Below are 20565 nucleotides of genomic sequence, written 5' to 3'. Positions count from 1 at the left end.
CCATTGTAGTTCGTTCAAGAATCGTGTGTTTGACTGTTGGCTTTTGTTAAATTAATTAATTTAAAATTTTTACTGTCGATAGATATTTAATGAAAAACTATGGTTTTACTTTCAGCAAATTTCAAACACTTCTACAAGACACTTTTTTTCTAACACTTAAATAAAAAAAACATGAATTAATGGCACAGGACGGGTCAAAGACGTGTTACATAAAAATGGCACTTTTTACTGTTTTCGTTATATTTTTAAAGCTATACTTTAAACTCCTTTTAAGAATTCTCCTATGTATCGAGTAACTAATATAATTTTTATGTTATCGATGACCTGTTTCTACATACTAACTGTACTAATCGGTTTTGTTGACAAATTAGTTTCTGAATCAATACTTTATGGAAGGTCTATTATAAATTGTAATAAACAAGTTTCCTTCTTTCATGTTATAAAAGCATTTCTTAGAACTTTTGAGTATTTTGTTGAATTTTTTATTTAGAGAACGTAACTCCTTGAATTTTTTACTTTTTTTAATTTTCAGTAAAAATTTTGTGATGTAAATAAATACGAATAGATAAACAATATGTTATAATTGAGTTACAAGCTACATTTTTCTTAAAGCCTTTTCATTATCATATAGCGCATATTGTACTCAAAATTAATCCTTTATTCTTTTTTTTGTTTATTCAATGAATCCAATTACAAGATAACTGCTATACGGTGGTACTAAGAGGCGTGCAGTTTTTACCCTATGAACCATGATTTGCGGATAAGGGTTAGAGGAAGATTATATTGGGATGTATAAAAATAGGAGGCCATCGCGTAATTAAATATCAATATTAAATTGCATCAATGCGATGCAGTGTCCTATGCACCATTGGGTATGGATGAAAGTTAAGACATACCGTCCATTAAAAAAATACATCTTCTCTAATTATTTTAACACGAGTTAAAGGTATAAATGAAATAAAACGTAATATTTTCAACTCATTTTTATTTTATCACTTTGAAAGAGAACATAATAATACATCAAACATCACATGTAAGCTTTGCAAAGTTTTAATTTGTTTTTTTTTAGACATAAAACAATAACAATAATAAATTGATCTTTATATCGAACTTACTCTAAACAAGGCAAAGGAACGTTAAAAAAGAACTGTTAAATGAAAAGAATATAAACGACAGACGGTTCGTTCCGATCGAAGTTATTAATCTTGATTATTTATGAGTTCCCGCCGGGAGACATCGAAAGCGCCTTACGACCCTTTACTCATTCGGGACTCCCCTCCTCGTGCGGTGGCTCTCCGGGAACTGGTCACGCAAAAATCAACCAAAACAACTCACTCTCGTCGCAGTATAAAAATAAAATCTAATTTAGTGAACTTTTGTACATATACATATGTGCAACATAAGACCATAACGTACCTACGTGTGGTTCAACAAGTTGTCTGAACATACTTGTCGGCTACGATATTCATATCTTACTTCCAAAAATACACATTTTTACCAACCCTTCGTTACACGACATAAAAAAATAAGACGCTCAACTTAATCTAATATAAATACGTCTTTTTAAAGAAACAGCTTAAAACCGCAATGTTTTACGTCCACCCACGGTCGGAAGAAAGCTTAGATCGGTTACGACACAAGTACGAATGCGAAAAATTTAGTTTCCAGCAAGCCAAAACATAGTATTTTCCTAAAAGTTAGTACATTCCGCTACTTATACACTTTTTTATTAGTCTAGTATGGAGGGGTAAACTATTTTCAGTACATTTTATTCGAACGAGACATTATATAAATATATATTTATTTGAAATCATTTTACATCTAAAATAATTATCGAAAACTACATTAGGCAACGAAGGGTTTTTTTGCAATCACGATTAAGTAGGCTGAACTATTATTATGTAAAATATTCAATATAATTTGTGATTAATAGAAAATAAATATTCTCCTTTTCCAGTGAACTCATCCCGCATACAGCGGCGATCTGCATGTAGATTAGTTGAATCGCTCCTTTAAGCGCTCCACCTCCCCCAGAAGGCGAAGACAGTTTGGTTTCCTTACCCTACTTACCTGTGGTCACTTGACTTTTGCTTTGTGCTATGAATACATGAAACGGCTAAAGTAGCGACAAACACGAGGTAATTACTTAGTGTTTAGCTTTGATGAAAACAACTTTGCTCGTCACGCTTCTACTACAATACGGAGGAGCAAAAACGTTGTCGACACGACAATACAGCGATAAAGATGCACTAAATAATAATTTACATTTCGTATCTTACATTTTGTACCTTTAGAATATACTGAAATCTTAATTAAGTGATAGACGATTTTCATAAATAACATTTTTACACCTATAATATGCAAGAAGAGATGATTCTACCGTCCGCGTACGCGCCAGTAACGCTATCCGGCCGACATCACATCGCGACCGGATCGTCACCCGTTCTCAGTGCGTTTTCTGTGCTTATCTAAATACTATTCTCAATCACCAAATACGATCAATTGCCACCTTCGCTTAAAGCGTTATATTTACACTGGCTATATACATATCATATAGTAATTATGTATTATTTTATACATATTGGAATGGAAATTTAAAATTATCCTTCTGGGTATTTGGAATGTCGATATCCGCGTAGCAAAATACTTTTATTAATTTGATTGACAAGCCACAATGTTTTGTAATCAATACAGTTTACAGTATTAAATAGTATGTACACACATTTAGAAAATGTTTACACGGCGGGATATTAACTACAAAATAAAATAGGTACGCCTATGCAATATGTTATAGGTGTGTAGCGGCAAATTTCCTTACGATCACGCGGAAGCGCCCGCAAATTGTACTTTTCCCAAAAAGCTGCGGAATATGAATACGGTATATTGCGGAAATCTTCAATTGACAAACACGCGTGTATTCATTCGTTCAACCTTAATTTATATTAACATTCTTTAGGCTACCAAGCACACATACCAAATGGACTATCGCATTTACACATTCCGGTAGTGCTATCAGTTGCACCCTAACATTATTTACATCATTAGCCTTTGCATTACTGCTAGTGTCAATTCCGAGAGCATTAAAACGGCGGACACAGTATGGAAAGCCGAGCCTGATTCGGCCACGATGCCGGCTTTCACCACGTGATCTTCCTTCTTCTTGAGAGAAGATGCATCTCCTTCGTAGGATATCTTCTCCTGGCTTTCTGCTTTGTTGGGGATGGCCGATTGGTCGTTGAGTTTCTTCACTTGGATGACTTCGTTCGGGGGTATCTCCGCAGATATGGGGGCCTCGGTCGTAGTCGTCGTGGTAGTGGTCGTGGTGGTCGTCGTTGTGGTCGTGGTGGGTACCAGGGAGTTGTTTCTCAAGTAATAGATCGGCCCATAATCGGGAGTGACATCCTTCATTCCAAATTCGACTTTATTTCCGTGAATCACTCTAGACGTAGTATTGCCTTCCGGGTAGAATGCTATCAGAGTGGCCGTGTAGGGAATATCCATTTCGGTGTAACTGCCGCTGAGAGTCACATTACAAGCCGTACCCGGTTCCAGAAGGCGCTCTACTTTGAATATGTCTTCCCGCTCTTCCTTGTATTCGATTCCCCACGTGTAATTTTCCAAGACGGTGCCGTTGCTCAGTCGCACGGTGGTGTTCAACCCCGTCAAGATGGCGTGACCGTGTCCCCAATAAAGGCGGTACGTGGAATTGTACGCCAAAGCAGAATCAACATTGATGGGCTCAGAAGCTGCGCCGTTCCTCAATATGGTTTCTGCCAACAACCTGGGAGTTTTTATTTCTCGTTTTCTGTAGTTGTTGAACTTTACCCCGGTTAACTCGTATCGTATAGGCTCAGTTTCTACCAAAATTTCTCCTTTCAGAAATACCATTTCTTTATCTTGTTCGTCGACAACGGATATTTTGCCCAACCCTTCTTTCGGGTCGAATTTCCCTATCAAGTGAGTGTATCCTAATGAATCGGTCATATCGTCATCTTCTTGCACGACTTTTTTTCTGGCCACAAAGTTGGGGTACGTGTCCTGCCCTCCCGCCACAGCGCCCTTGGGAATAAACGTAAACTTATCCCACGGCATCCAACTCAGCATGGCGCCTCCCTCCAGGTTTTGTAAGATTTCAAACTTCGGATACTTGTGCACGGAACTATGAAGAGACACGATACACTCTCGGTATTTGCTTCGCAGCTGCCCGGAAACCCAAACGCCGTTGTGCCGCGCTCGGCACACGTACACCGATTTGCTCTGTGCGTCCTCGGAATTAGCGGAATTTGCGCCTGGAACAAAAACGGAAATTAGAGAAACATTATACAATATTTCTCAATCGACGCATTTCTTCAAGAAATGTACACGTAACGTTACAACTTACCCCCGTCGATCAGTTCATATCCTCCGAGGACAGCGTTCTCCAACTGTTTGACGTCTCCGGTTCCCGTGACCCATTGAAGAGTACTAGACGTGATGATCTGATCATTGTCGAACAGCAAGCCCACTCCGCTCTCGCCGCGTACAGAGGTTGATGCCAACAGAGCTAATGAGAGCCCCACCAGCAGGGTGGCAGCCATGATTCACGAAGATTACTAAAACAAAGAGAAAATGATTTAAAAAAATACGTTTATTTAATAACTTCATATATCGTCTTAATTTCTTTTAAGGTATTCAAATTACTCGAACAAAACTGGCATTGCGCCTACCAAAAAGATACTAAATCTTGTATTTGATGAGAAATTTACGTTGATTTAAATTGATGTTATGAACACATGATTTTTAATTAATGTCTAATATTATTGAATAGAACAAACATTGAGGCATAACCTAAATTACCATTTTTAAATTTAAAATCATCGAAATTTAAATTGTTGTTTCGCGTACAATTTTTTTTTTTTAAGTGAACATATTTGTGTTGCTCTAATATCTAACTCGATTACGGTAGTGTTCAGTGATGTGTGGTTGATCCAGAAATGCCATCACTTTTTACATTTAGAATTTAAATATGTAATTAGATCCGAAGCACTAATGACCTTTTAATAGCCTATGGGTTTCTAAATTTCAGTTTTTCAATAGTCACACCTTTTTATGGTGGAATAGCTCGATGATTGAAACACTGATTGATTTCTATTCGACGTTGAAATGTAGCAACTAAGAGTAATGTTTCAAAATAACATTATCTGGATTCCACTGAAATTAGAATATTTAAAATATGCCAGGACTTTTTACGTACATTTTTCTGACAATAGTGAATCGAGGAACATAATTCATAAGATAAGTTTGATGATTGATTTCGAGATGTATTAACAATTCGGTCAAATAGAACGCTCGCGTTATAAATCAATTATAAACCCATTTGTATTGAAGGCTCATCTAATAACGTAGGACATTACAAAAACGAACGAGTTTTGACATGTAGATAAATCATTTGATTGCTATTTATACACATGTAGCATCACACGCGTCAAAACAAGGCCTCAAAAAAGCTTCGTAACGCTTTGAGTTAACCAAAAGATAGTATTTGAATAGCCTTAATTTGAAATTCAAAATAGCGCACAACCCGATGCTGTCTTATATAATACGTTTTATTGAATCTGTTCATCTTTACGACCCTGTACGACGCTGATGTCATCTCAATTTGTGCTCCCCTTATCCTCTCATGGAAATAGTATGATGTAATCGACCCTCGCCCTCAGTTCTTACATAAATATCTTAAAGCACAACTGAGCAAAATCGCAAGATGCTTATTTCGCTTATTTCGGTTTACCGTAGATAAGATTTTTCAACATGATGCAAAATATTTACATATCATACATTTCATGTGGGAAATTAATTGAATCGCGAAGTATTATAGGTTTATTTCGCTACATATATTAAATAATTAGCTGATATGTAAAGCGGCATTTTTGTGAATAATCATTGGCGCTGTTCAAAAAACTTAATTCCAATTTTAATTCTAGTTCTTTATACTTAAATAGACTGCTATTACACTAGTAATAGTAAAAAATCTTCATCGAAAGATAAAATAAAGAACATAGTATGTTCATAAATAAAGTACATATTCCTATCCGTATTCACAAATCCTATTAAAATTTGGCATTGGTACGAACAGTCCATACAAAAAATATTACATTAGGCCGATCCTCACTCCTTGTATCCTACCTTTATCCGGTTAACATATTTTTCCTACTAAATAACCGTTGTTTTATATTTCATGCGATTAAAATCAACGTTATCGCATCCCGCTTTGTTGCGTTTATTTCTAATGTCAATAAGTAGACATTTTTAATAATTATTTTTTCTTGCGCTTTATTTATATTTTGGTTCATTTGAAAAACGTTTATTTTAGTCTGATAAATATGAGATGAAAAAAATATCGTAAAAACGTCAAAAACACGTTATACGCATGATAAAAATTGTTGGTTCAAGACAGATCAAAGACAAGTGAAGTAACTGGGTGACGTTTAATTATTGTATTTTGTGATGTTAAAAATGATCGTTTCACACTTAAAGAATGCTAATTTAGCCTTTTGTGGCGATATTTTTCTTTGCTTCTGCATCGCTCGGAAAGGCAGTATAATGACTATGGATAGCACAAGGTATTCATAAAAGTAAGTAATATCGATGAAAGCGGAACACCATTAATCACGCGTGGTTTCCATTACTTGGATGGCCTCGCGGGGAAGGTGCCAGGGTGTCAGGAGGCAGCTGATAAATAGCTTCAGCCGAGATAACAATTACTCCATGGGATGATTTCCAGAGACAGATAGCGGTGGGGTGCGTCCGACACATTTTTCACCACCATTCAACTTAACTATTCACACGTAAAAAGGAAAGGAATAAGAGTAAAAAAAATATTTTCCTCATACATAATTGGATTTATTTCTTTTAATTTGTTGACTTATAGATAAAAAAAATTAACAAGTTATGGATAAAATACAATTAATAACAATCAGTAACGATTGTGAATAAATTATTTATCTTAATTAACATAAAATGCTTCAAGTAACGTACTATAAAATTGAGATTATTTGGACGATTTTAAAAAATAAATCATATTACAAGTTGTAGTTTTTGATAAAGAACTTTAAGTTAAATCGCAATTATTTTACTTAAATAATGCCCTTTTATAAAAATTATATGTAATAATTCAACAACTTACAGATGTCAAAAGATGTAAAATATACAGGAACTAAATCTATATTTGATTGTTACATTTAGAATTAGTAATTTAGTACGAAATCTTATACAGTAAACATCGTCTCAATCATTTTGTGAATACATTTTCCTAGTATTTCAGTAGAATTTGTATCTACATTTTATTTTAAGATTGTAGTTTAATTCTCGGTCGCACTGTTTCCTACCATGTACGAAATGTCTACGTACAAGTTAATACAAGAGGAAATAGACCCAGTGGCGCCGTTCACCCCCGCCCCTCCCCGACTCGAGCAACCCCCTTCAAGCGCACAAACACAAAGTACCAGCCGGTGACTCATCCACTCTGCCGAGTATCCCATTTCCTTCCTATGAACAACTGGTGTTAATCTACTCCGCGCAATCTATTTTCGGTTGCCTGTTTTGTAAAGTCATCACAGATAAAATCTTTACATTTCATACATAACGCTAAAGTTATGAAACAATAGCATCTTGATTAGGCACTCAACGAACTTTATACAATATTTCACGAGACTTACTGGATACAAGAAGCCCTAATCTGTAAACGAGTATATAGTATATCGTATATAATATAAGCTTTTTGACTTGTTTCCACCTATTCGTATTTTTGTAAGGACAATCACTACACAACTGTTTTTTTTTGTCTATGAACGTTAATTGGTAGTGTGATTATTAACATTATTTTGATATTTTCTCTTCGGTGAATAGAAAAACAATGAATGAACAATATTTATGAGAGTATTTTAATGTTTTTGAATTGAAATAAACCCTGATGATGACAAGGTTCTTGTCGAAACCGGTAGGTTAAATTGTATTAATAAAAAAGTGGTGAAAACAAAGTTAATTAATTTATAAAGTTTATATTAAGTTTAAGTTGTTCTTTTGTACACTAAAATAAAATAAAAAGGTTTCGAGAGATAAATTTTTATTCGTAAAATCATGAATGCGATCGCGTTTCTTTCTTCTGCACTTACCTTGAATGGAAAGAGAGATTTATGACAGTCAACTATTATGCATTCTATTCATCCAATACTATTAACTTGGATTGAGATAAATCTGCTGTCTGCATATTGGACTTTAATCCATCAGTCAATATCGAACCCCGGACGCTAAATGAATAGCGATGGATGCAGCTCTCTCAGAAAATCGATTGGCCGCGATAAAATATAATGCGTTCATCTAGTTTAAAAATGTATTTATAAACGTTTTCATAGAGCGTACGTTTACTGTCAATAATTTCCCTCGTCTGCTTTGAATTGAGTGACAAAAAAATTATCGGCCTAATGGTGTCGGTTTTTACTTGGTAAGTCTTCATAATTACTTGTGATTTACTTAGTCTAACAAGTACGTCTTGAAGCCGGTAGACAAAAATCTCGATGAGTGGTTATATTACTAAGATTTTTGTAAAAAAAATAGTAAAAATGTTTTTGCATACATAAGATTTTAGTTTTTATTTCCCGGTTGATGGGAGTGGGATTTTTTATTCGGACTCTTTTTTTTAAACTAGCGTTAAAAATAATATTAACAAGTTAATATTTTAACTAACTTCAAAATGTACACATTTTTTTATATTCATAATTTTAAAAATATTTTGAGATTATTTTATACAATTTATCACTTTTTACATCATAATTTATATCATTTGCATATTGTTATATTGCCTACCTAGTTCTACATATTCAAAGTACTGTTCTACCCCTAAAATATATTCACGTAATATCTTCCTTTTCATATTTCATATCCTAGGTTCACCGGCGCATGAATATTTTACGTTTTCACATAAAAGTTACGGTCTTAACTATAAAGAAAACCGTTACCCTGTACTCAGTATCATAGAGCTCTTATAGAATGCCAGACTTGGGACTAGACGATGAAAAGCTAAGAATTTCTCTATTTTTATACGTATTTTCACGACACTGCTAGATAGGGTGACGCCATTGCTTATCTGCAGTGTAACGATTATTGCCAGAGGAAAAAAAACAGCAAATCAACGTGTTTAACAATTCGTAAATTTAACTTATTGATGTCATAAAATAGATGAATAAGAATTCTGAGTTCGAAAGTCTGGGCATTTACAGGATATACGATCAGTCTCAGACTGGTAGGTAAACCCAAAATTTGTGAACAAAGATTTGAACGTTCAATATATTACGTATTTAACATTTATACCTCAGTTTTTCAATTAAAAGATATCTAAAATGGCATTATTTTATATTTAAATATAATTTTGAGTATTGAAAATTTCATCCTCATGAACGTCAGATTTCAGTGTATGTGTCAATTTCTAGTAGTTTTATTTTATGAAAATAATTTTAATCATAATTTTGATTTGAATATACCATGACACGAAAATTTGGTAAATTCAATATACAAAACCTTACTCTTTTGTATAAAATATTCAAATGATGTCTTAAATTTTCAATGTTTGGCCGTGTCACCCTGCTAAAGATTGACTTTGAAATCGCGTGTTTACACAACAACACAATGCGCGCAACATTCGCATCCCATTCATGCGGTTTCTGTAAAGCGTAGACATGTGTATGTATTTTTATAACGATATAGATTGTACCGTAGTCACGAGACTGTAAATAAGGGCTCGGCTAAGTGCGGCGTCCCGGCGTTGATTGATCGCGCCGCGACGCCGTCACTAACCGCCCACGTGGTGACAATAGCCTCCTCAGTGACAGGCATCCGCATCCGCGGCGGTTACGCGAGGTGTAATCACCGTAATGCACGCCGGATCCATCCGCGCCTGAAAAGGAGGCTTTGAAATGCGGCGCACTTTGTCGTGCAAGGAACCATGTGCCCGACGTCCCTAGACGCGAGTCTCGGGTAATCTTCAAGCCACAAATATGAACGTTTCATGGAAAGATAATAGATCATCCCGGTTTAGACATCCTATCCTATTCTGTATTCAGCTTCACCCTATTCACTATTTTGTATGTAGTAATTTACATTTAGTAGGTAGGTATTTTTAAAATTTCTTTTATACGAATACGAAATTTAATATTTAATCAAATAAATGTAATTGATCATTACCCGTATTCAGAAACCCCGTCTATATTTGACCTTGTAGAGTTTAGATTGATCTTCACTTACTGTATCCTATCTCGTTGAGATTAAACTAACATTTATCTAGTAAATTACCGCTACTCTGTATCCCGTGTTTTAAAAACAATGTCATTTCTCTATTCTTTCATTTGATCTATCTATATTCTTTCGTTCGTTCAAGAAACATTTGTTTGGCAGTCGGTCTCGTTATAAATTTAATAATTTGAATTTTATAATTTTTCAAACTTTTTTCGATTCTACAATATTTATTGTTGTACTGACTGAAAATGTAAACATCTGCGAAAGGTATGCCAAAAACTACAAAAAATAAGGTATGATGATAAATAACACGAGTGTTATACAAGGTTGCATTTTTTTCTTTTTTTGTGTTAATAATAATCTCATTAATTGATTCGGCAGTCACTTTGTGGAAAAATCTATCCATTTTTAATTAATGTTTTACTTAGTAAATACCAACTATTTCTTAAAATCTAATGTGACAAGTGTTTCGATGCATTCCGCATCTTTCAAACATGCGGTATTTGAAAATGATGCGGGATGCATCGAAACACGTGGCATAGTAGATTTTAAGAAATAGTGGTATTTACTAAGTAAAACATTTATTAAAAATGTATAAGATTCGTCAAGAAGTTTCTAAGAATAAACATATTTATGTTCCTACATTTTATTAGGTTTGATTCAATTTAAACCAATGTGCAGTTCATAAAGAGGACTAAATTTACTAAAATTGTTGCGAGAAATGTTTTTAGATAACTTTTGCATTACAAAAGGCAATTGCATGCCAATTGCCTTTCGACAACAACAAAAAACGTTTTTTCTTTTAACCACTTTTGGAGGATTAAGTCTAATTTGTTTTAACAAATCGTTTTATACAAAATAATACATTAATAATTCTCACATCCTCGTATTTTATTTTATTTTCCACTCGCATTAGCCAACTGCTCGAATATTTCTGTACTTATTCACATTATCATAACATCTTCCTAGAAATGAGTACACAATTTAAATATTAAAAAATATTAGATGACATTTACTTCCGGGGCAGTTGCTGCAGGGTTTCTTTTCCCTTATTTATTATTTTGATGTCGTTCGAGCAGTTTTGAAGTAAGATATATGATCGCTTTATGTTAATTAAGGATAACAGTTTTATATTTAGACAATTTCCTTAATTTATGTAAACGTTTTTATGGCTCGCCCCCAACTTAATGTGTTTACAACCTTAATGCAATCGTTTGCATTGAAAAATAAAACGTTTTTTATACCTTAAACGTAGAAGAAATTAATACTTAGAACTTTGATTAAAAAACATCTTTTCACAAAACACTTTTTTGAAAATAGTTAGTTGTAGCAAAGTTGTGTCGAACCTAGAAACTCTGACTCAGAATCTGCGACACTAACCACAGGATCACAACAGTACTTGAATCCCACTAATATCTGGTCATATAAAGTGCTAAAACTTCGCAAAAAGTATACTATCGTGAGTAAGAAATTAATGAAGGCTAATCATAATAATAACTTTTAACAGCCTCCATTATATTTTTTTATCAGGTAAAACATTTAAAATAAATATTATTGAATCTTTAATTTTATTAAATTTGATGTTCATTTGCTATTCACGTGTTCTCGTGTACAAACACGTGTTAAGTTCAAACATTTTGTTTATTTTGTTTTCTAACCATTATCGCACTTGAAGAACCGCCCACTTGAGCCATTAAACAATGTTTAGTTGCGCTAATAGTGTTTCCCACGACCGGTTCTCTGCTTGCTCACTCACTACCCAGAAGCCCTAATGGCGGGGGTACGTGTATGAAAATGCACGCCGGGGATTGCACCCCGAATTATGAATAATGTATTAATTGTACTGCGAGGACCGACTACCCGGCGCCTTTATTTCGCCCAAAATGGTGGTATAATTTTATTTATAACGTCGTAATGTCACAGCTATTTTAACACTCGATTTCACAAAACACACATCAAAATGGATATTATAAACTAAATTAAACAGCGTTTCATTGGTAACTCGTATTTTTTCAATTGAAGTTCAAATTCTATAAAGTGAAGTCCAATCAACTTTCCGGAAACGAAAGAAGAAAGAAAGTTACTAAAAAACTGTGTTTCCAGATGAATAAACTGATAGACGTCTCTCGCTTCAATCAGCTACAACACTAACGTAGGTAAAGTGATTTTACCAGCTCGGGATCAGTGAAGAAAGTAAGATGATCTTTCGAAAAACACTAAGAACCTATTTTATTACGAAATAATTTCCCTTTATGTATCGCTCAATTAAGTGTTTAATTTTAGATTGATATTTTACGAAAATTACCCTTTCTGAATGATAAAATTTTTTTTTTTACTAAATTGAATATCATATAGAAATCATTCCATGGCTTTGGTTTGGGAATATTTACCCAACATTCGTATCAGTTATGTGTCATTAAATTTCTGAGATGATTTTTTTAAATTGAAGAACTTTTGCGTCGCTTCTAATTTATCTAAATATTAATTTAATGTATGAACATAAAACATGATATGAACTTTATACCAAAAAACGTATTCGATCGCAAGGCGGTTTCAAGTCAGATCGTAAATATTTTATTTTCCAAAGACTTCATATTTTGAATTATTCGTAAGATCACGTTCATTTGATTCCTCCGTAAAATTACACCTCTGAAATAATACACGGCTCATTATATAACCATCTCATAGGAACTCAATAATTTAATGTGCCTTTTTACAACTTTTACTGCCCGAATTTCCCAATTATTCAAATCAAGTCGGGGAAGACATAATGACTCGATCTTGAATATTTTTTTACGAAATCACTGTTGTCCGGTCTCGTGTATTATGTATACAAATTCAACAATTATGCTAATTTTGTACCGGAAAGGGGCGGCCGAACATGGAACAGTAACAGGTCAACTAATTGTTGCAACACGATTATTTAGATGAGCAAAGAGAATTATGAGATGAAAATAAGAGAATATAATACAACTCAACTGACACGAGTAATCGCGAACTTTGCCATTACGATCTGTCAATATTCATTAAACATTCCTATACAAAGAATTCTTAATTTTGAATTTTGCATAATTGAACACGTTAACGAACAAAACATGATCATATTTTGCAAGATAAAAAATGTCATTAAAAATATTACACAGTAGAAAAAACTACCGTTATGGTACTAACTGCTTTCACAATGGTCACAACCCTCAGTAATAAGGATTAAGACGGAAAACAAGAGAAATGATACTAACGCCAAAATTGGTATGTATTTTTTATGTATGACTATTTTGTATTTATAATTATATATATATATATATATATATATATATATATATATATATATATATATATATATATATATATATATATATATATATATATATATATATATATATATATATATATATATATATATATATATATATATATATATATATATATATATATATATATATATATAAACAAAATAAAGTATAGGAGCACTATATTTTGATATAAAAAAGCGTTACACACACAGTTATAAAAGCGACATATATAATTTTTCATGAAAATATGTAAACCAATTTGCATAATATCATGGTTAATGTACATATATTACATGATTTCATTTTCGATTAATTCGTACCCATTTTTTTCATGTAAGCGCAATATTTTAAAATATGTTTAGTATTTTATTATCTCTGCTCTTTAACGCTGCTTTACACTGTATCAGATTTGTCTTACCGCGATCGGATTGATATCCAATTAAGGATGTTCTCGAGCTAGGATCATGACGGGAGTAGCAATCCGTACCGGTAATTAGCGGATATCCTCTAGCTTGGCAGGTGTACCGAGACTATACGCTCGGTAGACCTACTACTGTTACCCGACACGTGCGTGCGCGTAACAAAATACCGAACGAACTATTAATGACAATCACACAGCTAGCAGTATCAAAACTAATCGTATAATAATATTGACCAACTCTTAATGCGACTTCAAATATGATACTTTTATACATTTTAATAAAAGAAACTATATAATATCTGTCATAAATTTCGTTATGTATAGTAAAAAATCATATCCAGTCATTTTATGATCAAAGTTTATACCTAGATAACCATTAACCATATACGAGAACATCCGTTTAACCGCGATCTTTTTATGGTTTGTTAATTTTGGGGAGTTTGAGTATCCGAAGAATGTGTCCTACATGTTACCAACCGACTTTGTCGAGAATCGAACGGAAGGAAGGAAGCATACCGCCTAAGGGAGACTCCAATTACAGGAATGGTACTCGTACCTTATGTAACTCCGCTACTTGAAAGGAATCGGAAATAATGGGTTGTCATTCATGAGACGGCTTGCCACGAGAGTACGTGCATTGTTTACGGGAATATATCTGCCATAGAAAGCGCCATTATAATGTTATTAGGCATAATAATGTATAAAGATAGTGTATTGTAATGTAAAAGATGTGTATTGTATAATTGATTAATCATGTTACGAATTCAATTAGCTTTATTACCAAAAGAAAAAAATACACAGCGGTAAAGGACAATACGAGCAATAGAAATCTACCCTCAAAGATGAGTTTTTGTAATCGTAAAACATCCCCCAGCCTTAAAAAAACAACCACTTAAGGCCGGAATAACTGCAATAATAACGAGTGCTCGCAAATTACACCAATTGTCTGTTTTAACCCTCCCGTAGTTGAAACAAAAAAATCTGTAGCTCGGCGTGATTAAGCCCTTTATAATCCAGTGCAGTCTTCCCTACCAGTCTCCCGTACGGACGCCCAACCCAGAAATTATTTCCCAATCTTTTTAGAGCTTCCCTTTATCTAGGGTGAGAATTAGGGGAAACTATCTGTCTGGGGCGAACGCATGCTCGGAAGTCACCTTTAATGATTCGAAATTAACGATGTTTGCTCAATTAGTACGAAGTTAAACGTTACTTGTGAATCAGAGTCCTTTTTTAAGTATTCTAGGAGGGTTCTAATTATAATTAGAGTTGAGTGGGTAATTATAAATTTATATTACTATTGCATCGAAAAAATACCTTAAATCAAATATAATTATAATGATTTTATGCAAAACATTATCATCTCTCTTGGAAACATCCAAAAACCCAACATTCTGATATACCGCATTTCAGTTCGGCTCGGAACTAAATAAAAACACATACGCATTTGAATACAATCAAATAGGAACCGAAAAGGTATCTTGACTAGGGGAGCCATTTTTAGCGCAGCACCCCACCTGGATCGGCCTCCCGATATACCTGGATCAGTCGCTCCCCGCTTTATTACACGTCATATAGCCGAGGAACGCGGTACAGAGGTCACACAATAAACCGACCCGCTCCCGATGTTATCCCATTACGCCGCAAGATGCCGGGAGAGGAGGGATGCTGCTGGCATTTTGTTTCCAGCGGGAAAACGTAAACTGGGTAACAAACATTTTCCTCCCCGAAACTTATACAGGGGTAAAGTATTATATAGTAGGTATATGCGTGAGTGGATCATAACTCGTTATCACAAGGGTAAAATTAATTTTGAATTCTTAGTACACTGTTGGAATTGACCGGAACAAACCAAAACTCCGCTCCGTTTCCCAAAATTGTTATTGATCTAATTCGCAAATTTCTCTAAAATATACCTACTTCCATAATTGTGATCTAAGCGGTGTATGCATATTGACTTCTACTCCAATTAGTTACATCTTCCATTTGATCTCAGTAAAAAAATATACCATCGTGTTTTTTGTATGCACGAAATATCGCCATTGAAAGTATCATTTTAATCCTTGTAAGATTTTTAAGTGCTTATTTTGGGGTGAAAGCGATTATTTCGTTTTATGAATGAATCGACATTGCCGTGAAAAATTCTTTTCATCTCGCGTCACACCGCAATATTCATTCATACGTTTTCTTTGCTTTCCATCTTATGTAAGTAATCTGGAAATCCTGGCAACGTCTCCGAGTCTATGGTTGCCATGCCAACACCCTCGCGCGCTGTAAACATGCCTCCCCTCGGAGTTTCAGTGTGTACTGTACCTTCAGTACTGAGTACTCGGTGTTTCTTTGATTGCTCGGAAAATTCTCTGTTTGTGTTTACTAATGCAGCAATCGATATGCCATTTCCGTCGAATGGGACGCAGCACGATGGCATATCTCCCATTAACTGACATGATAGCAGTCATTAAGACCTCCCTATTATTATGGAGGAAGTGCTGGTAATCGGTAAGAGCGTCTCCGCCTTCTCACTTCCTAGAAGGTTTTTAGATACCAAAGCACATCAGTTATCATGTTTTTATTGTTGTTATTATTTTCAAATACATTTTTTTATATCAATCGATTATCGCTGTTTTAATTCCCGATCAAGTTAACACTGCGTCGATGTGATGCGTTACCCTACGCCCCACCATTTTGTTGGGAGTCGCGGTCGAAGAAAATAACAAATTCATTTATGAGACAATTATGATTCCTTTAAATCTAGTATATAGTATATATCATCGGTAATAACGTAAAACAGTATTTGTTATTTTGTTCGTTTAAAATTTTAGTAAATTGAAATGAAAATATGGAAGTACGCGGATAATTTCTTTATTCAATATTTTTTCAACCAGAAATATTATGTTCATAACGTCAGAAAACCGAAATCTAATTGTGGGGTGAGTAGACATTCAAGAGATAGCCCATAGACCACATCTTACATTGTATTGCATATTGGCATTACATACAAACTGATTTGACTCTTGCCATTTAAGAAATTGTTCTCTTTTCGACGCATTATTCACGACTCGGTTAATTTTATAATTATCTTTCGAGGAAATGCAATTATACGCAGATCGCGTTCCCGTTTAAAACTGTCTAACGGGGCGTATATAAAATAAGGGAAATTGAAAACGAGCCCCTATTTTCTCTCAGGTTGGTGAGATCATGCAGCCGAGGGTGGAATTGTTTGGTACATTCAAAATTCCACGAATACTTATTGAATATCTTGTAACCTCGAAATGTTGCGTGACATTTCCGTTGTAAAATACATCTAATTTCCATGTTTTCAAATTTTCGGTTTATTTTATTTTTAGGTAATTATTTTTGAAGTCACGTACCAGGAGATTATGCTATTATGTAAATGGGATATTTTTCGCGTATTCAATAAATCCCAACTGCTAATACCCTACTCATAATTCAGGTCGCGTTTCGTTCTACTTCCCTTCTTCGATTTCATTTTACAACCTCCTCTTGCCATAAATTCCGCTACTCCCATATATTAATAATTCATAAAGAATTATGGGAATCCATTACAATTTAATTCGTCGACACGTGCAATATATAATATTTTCTTCATCTTTATCTTTATTTTATTTATTTTCTGAATTATATTTAATGATACACCAGCGCCAGCGCCACAACTGCGTTTCAATATTTACTAATATTTCCTAGACAGTTTAATTATTAATGTACTTCCTCATACAAGTACGATCAAGTTGAGCTCTTATACAATATTTTCTTGAAATAAACCGATTGAAATTGTTATCCAATTACATTATACGTCCAGCGCCGCGCAGCTTCCAACAAAATTCTTCTACATTTTATAACTCTCCCTGATAACTGATACAGGTTTTATACCACTCACTGCTCTTGTCGGTTTCATTGCTCAATCTTTTTTATTATTGCTTCGTTCTCATCCAATAAAAACATTCCTCGGGATGTTTCATTTATTAACCGTAATATTTGTTTTTTCACTTCAAATATTATTTTTAATAAAGCAGACCTCAAAAACGATCCCATCAGTTTAAGAACCAAGGTTTATTTTATACATGTACCTACATACATGACATTTTTCCCATGTTGTGGTTTGCTCACCCTTAATTCCACGCAAAATATTTAAAAGGGTTACATTAAGATATAACCTTATCTTTTATAATTTTATTTAAATTAATTCCGTCTCCCTAATTTAACAATCAGTTTTATGGTTTATTTAACCAACACAATGGCAAAAATAAAATAAAAATAGGGCACTTCCCATGACCCGGACTCCGTGATTGTGGAGATTCCTTTTTGCTATCTATACTTTGTTAAGTAGAGCTCCAGTGCATCGGTTTACCCATGACCTACCATACTTCTAAGATAAACAAAAAAGTGTTATTTAAATACAAACTCGACCGAGTTTAAATTTTGGGAAACAATGATATAATATTATTACACCATTCACCGGAGTACAAAAAAGCAGTACAATAGTTTAATGATCTCTAAAGACTTAAAATTGCTAGCATATGTCAAAATATTATATTCATACATTGTATGTTATGACTGAGTAACAGTAAACTCATTTTGTGTCCTTATACAAAGGGGAAAATATTAGGATCGTTCTTATTGTTGTCTGTACTGAAAGACGTTTGACAATAAGCGCTGCAAACAATTGCAGAATAGTGTCCATGCAACCAGACCATCACAACATGACGCGGTCCGAGTTTGACACCTCGCCGAGTACCGCGGCACTGGTTTCCATTGTGAGGCAAATTTCACGGTGAGGTTTCGAACAATGGCAACAATAGAAGATGGCAAAGTGCTTTACGCTCCAGCACTAATTGCTCCCTTACGAGACGGTATCGTAATCTCCGAGATACCCATTTCTCTTCACATCTCTAGCACCGCCACTGCAACTATCTCCAATTATCTACTCTCGCTGCATTTGTGACGCTAACATTTCAAATTCACAAAAAAACGGACAAAGTCAATTGTTAAATTTATTAATTGTTCCCTTCATCTAAAGTATTGTACAACATCCGAATAAATTGCTTATGATGAAAATAGTTTTTAAAATAGTGAAATCACCTAATTGAAGTGGATATCACCCGAACACGTTTGCTAGACAAGCTAATAAACTCTGGACAAAGCGGTTGGTGTCATAAAGACCTCCAAAAAACTGACAGCCGACATGGAAGCATTTTATAACAAACATTATTTTTAAATCAAAAGTTACAATAAAAATATAATGCGTGACAACAATATGCTCCTGCATGGTAGAAGGTTATATTTTCAAAAGATGACATCACTACTTTCCCGCTATTTGCGTCGCGTCAGTAGGATTTATCGTAACTCGTTTCTGCACTTACGGGTGACGCATACATATTTTTAAACATTTGCTACAGTCTTTTTATTTCACGTTACGGCAATTATCTACGATAAATACGTGTGTGTTTGATTTTAGTTTTTACACTTGTTAAAATACGCCGGCGACCCATTTTAGCTGATTAAATGCGACGAAACAATGGCGACATTAGGCATTTGTAACCGTCTGATTGTGTACCTACTTCTGGTTTACTTTCGCGCGAATGAGAGGTTTTAGACTAAAAATATTATAGTATTCATATTATGGTAAAAATATTATGGTAAATATGTTATAGTAATATTTTTAGGTACCTTTTGAGTAAATTGTAGGTACTATTGTCTAACCATCATATTGTTTACAAACTGAATCAAAATGGTCGCATAAAATCCAATATCAAAAATATCGGGTTTACTAACGAGAGTTTTAGAACGTCAAAATTTTAGCAACTAAAAAATTAGCAACATTGAAGTTTTTTTTACTGTTTGTTTTTGTATGTTTTTATAGATAAATGGGTATGATTCGAATAATGGGTGTACATGGCGTATTATGACTGGCAGTGTGCTGAATATCCGGAGATAATTTAACGCATGGGGAACTTACGAAAAAAACATAAATATGGAAATATATTTTTATTCGTTCTTAAATTGAAGTTTTACAACTCCATATATTAGTTATTTCTTTTAATATTTCCTTTAAATCAATATTTGTATTTAAGTTCCTAAAAAGTGTTGCATTGAAAATATTTAAAGGAACTAACTTATTATTTGATTCGTTCACTTTTTGGAGATCTAAATGGGTGAATTATAATAAGATATAATATATTGATAAGAAAATTCATCATTTATCGGTCTAACTTGTCGATCGGAATATTTTCTTCGGATCGTTTCTGCCATAATCGAAATTTATTCGAACGCTTCAGTACGACACCAGCGATGAGTTGGACCTTCTAGAATCATCTGGACCATTTACTGAAGTGTTCATGAGAAGGAGATTGGTTTATTTATCTTGTGCCATACGTGCCACTTAATTATAATCATCAATTTAGCAGCCTCATTGAGTTGACGCACGCCTTTGGACTATCCGCTGATGTACGTTAGTGCGAGAGCGCAGATCCCTAACCCGAGACGCCGGCTACTATTGTTTTTAGAACAAACACGAAATTGAGATATCACTCCGCGCTTGTACGAGGGAGAACCGGCACCCGAACATCT

At 34.2% G+C, this 20565-nt stretch overlaps 2 protein-coding genes across 2 annotated transcripts in view; one reads left to right on the top strand and one right to left on the bottom strand.

Moving 5' to 3' along the window:
- Miga (mitoguardin) overlaps positions 1–20565 on the top strand; it is a 149435-nt gene that overhangs the window by 84624 nt on the left and 44246 nt on the right. The window lies entirely within an intron of this gene.
- The window catches only part of LOC148306029 (protein unzipped-like), a 46743-nt gene continuing 27146 nt past the window's right edge, over positions 969–20565 (bottom strand). The window contains exons 2-3 of the mRNA XM_088265695.1: positions 4382–4592; positions 969–4289 (exon numbers count right to left, since the gene is read on the bottom strand). Coding sequence (XP_088121821.1) covers positions 3034–4289; positions 4382–4577 — 1452 coding nt within the window. The 5' untranslated portion in view covers positions 4578–4592 and the 3' untranslated portion in view covers positions 969–3033. The remainder of the gene's footprint in view (positions 4290–4381; positions 4593–20565) is intronic.

This window comes from Brachycentrus maculatus, unplaced genomic scaffold, assembly GCF_059751285.1.
Source record: "Brachycentrus maculatus isolate JH-2025_06_01 unplaced genomic scaffold, ASM5975128v1 h1tg000257l, whole genome shotgun sequence".
In the NCBI taxonomy this organism is placed as follows: Eukaryota; Metazoa; Arthropoda; class Insecta; order Trichoptera; family Brachycentridae; genus Brachycentrus; species Brachycentrus maculatus.
Note: the sequence above shows the minus strand (reverse complement) of the source record. Positions and strands in the feature narration are given on the sequence as shown.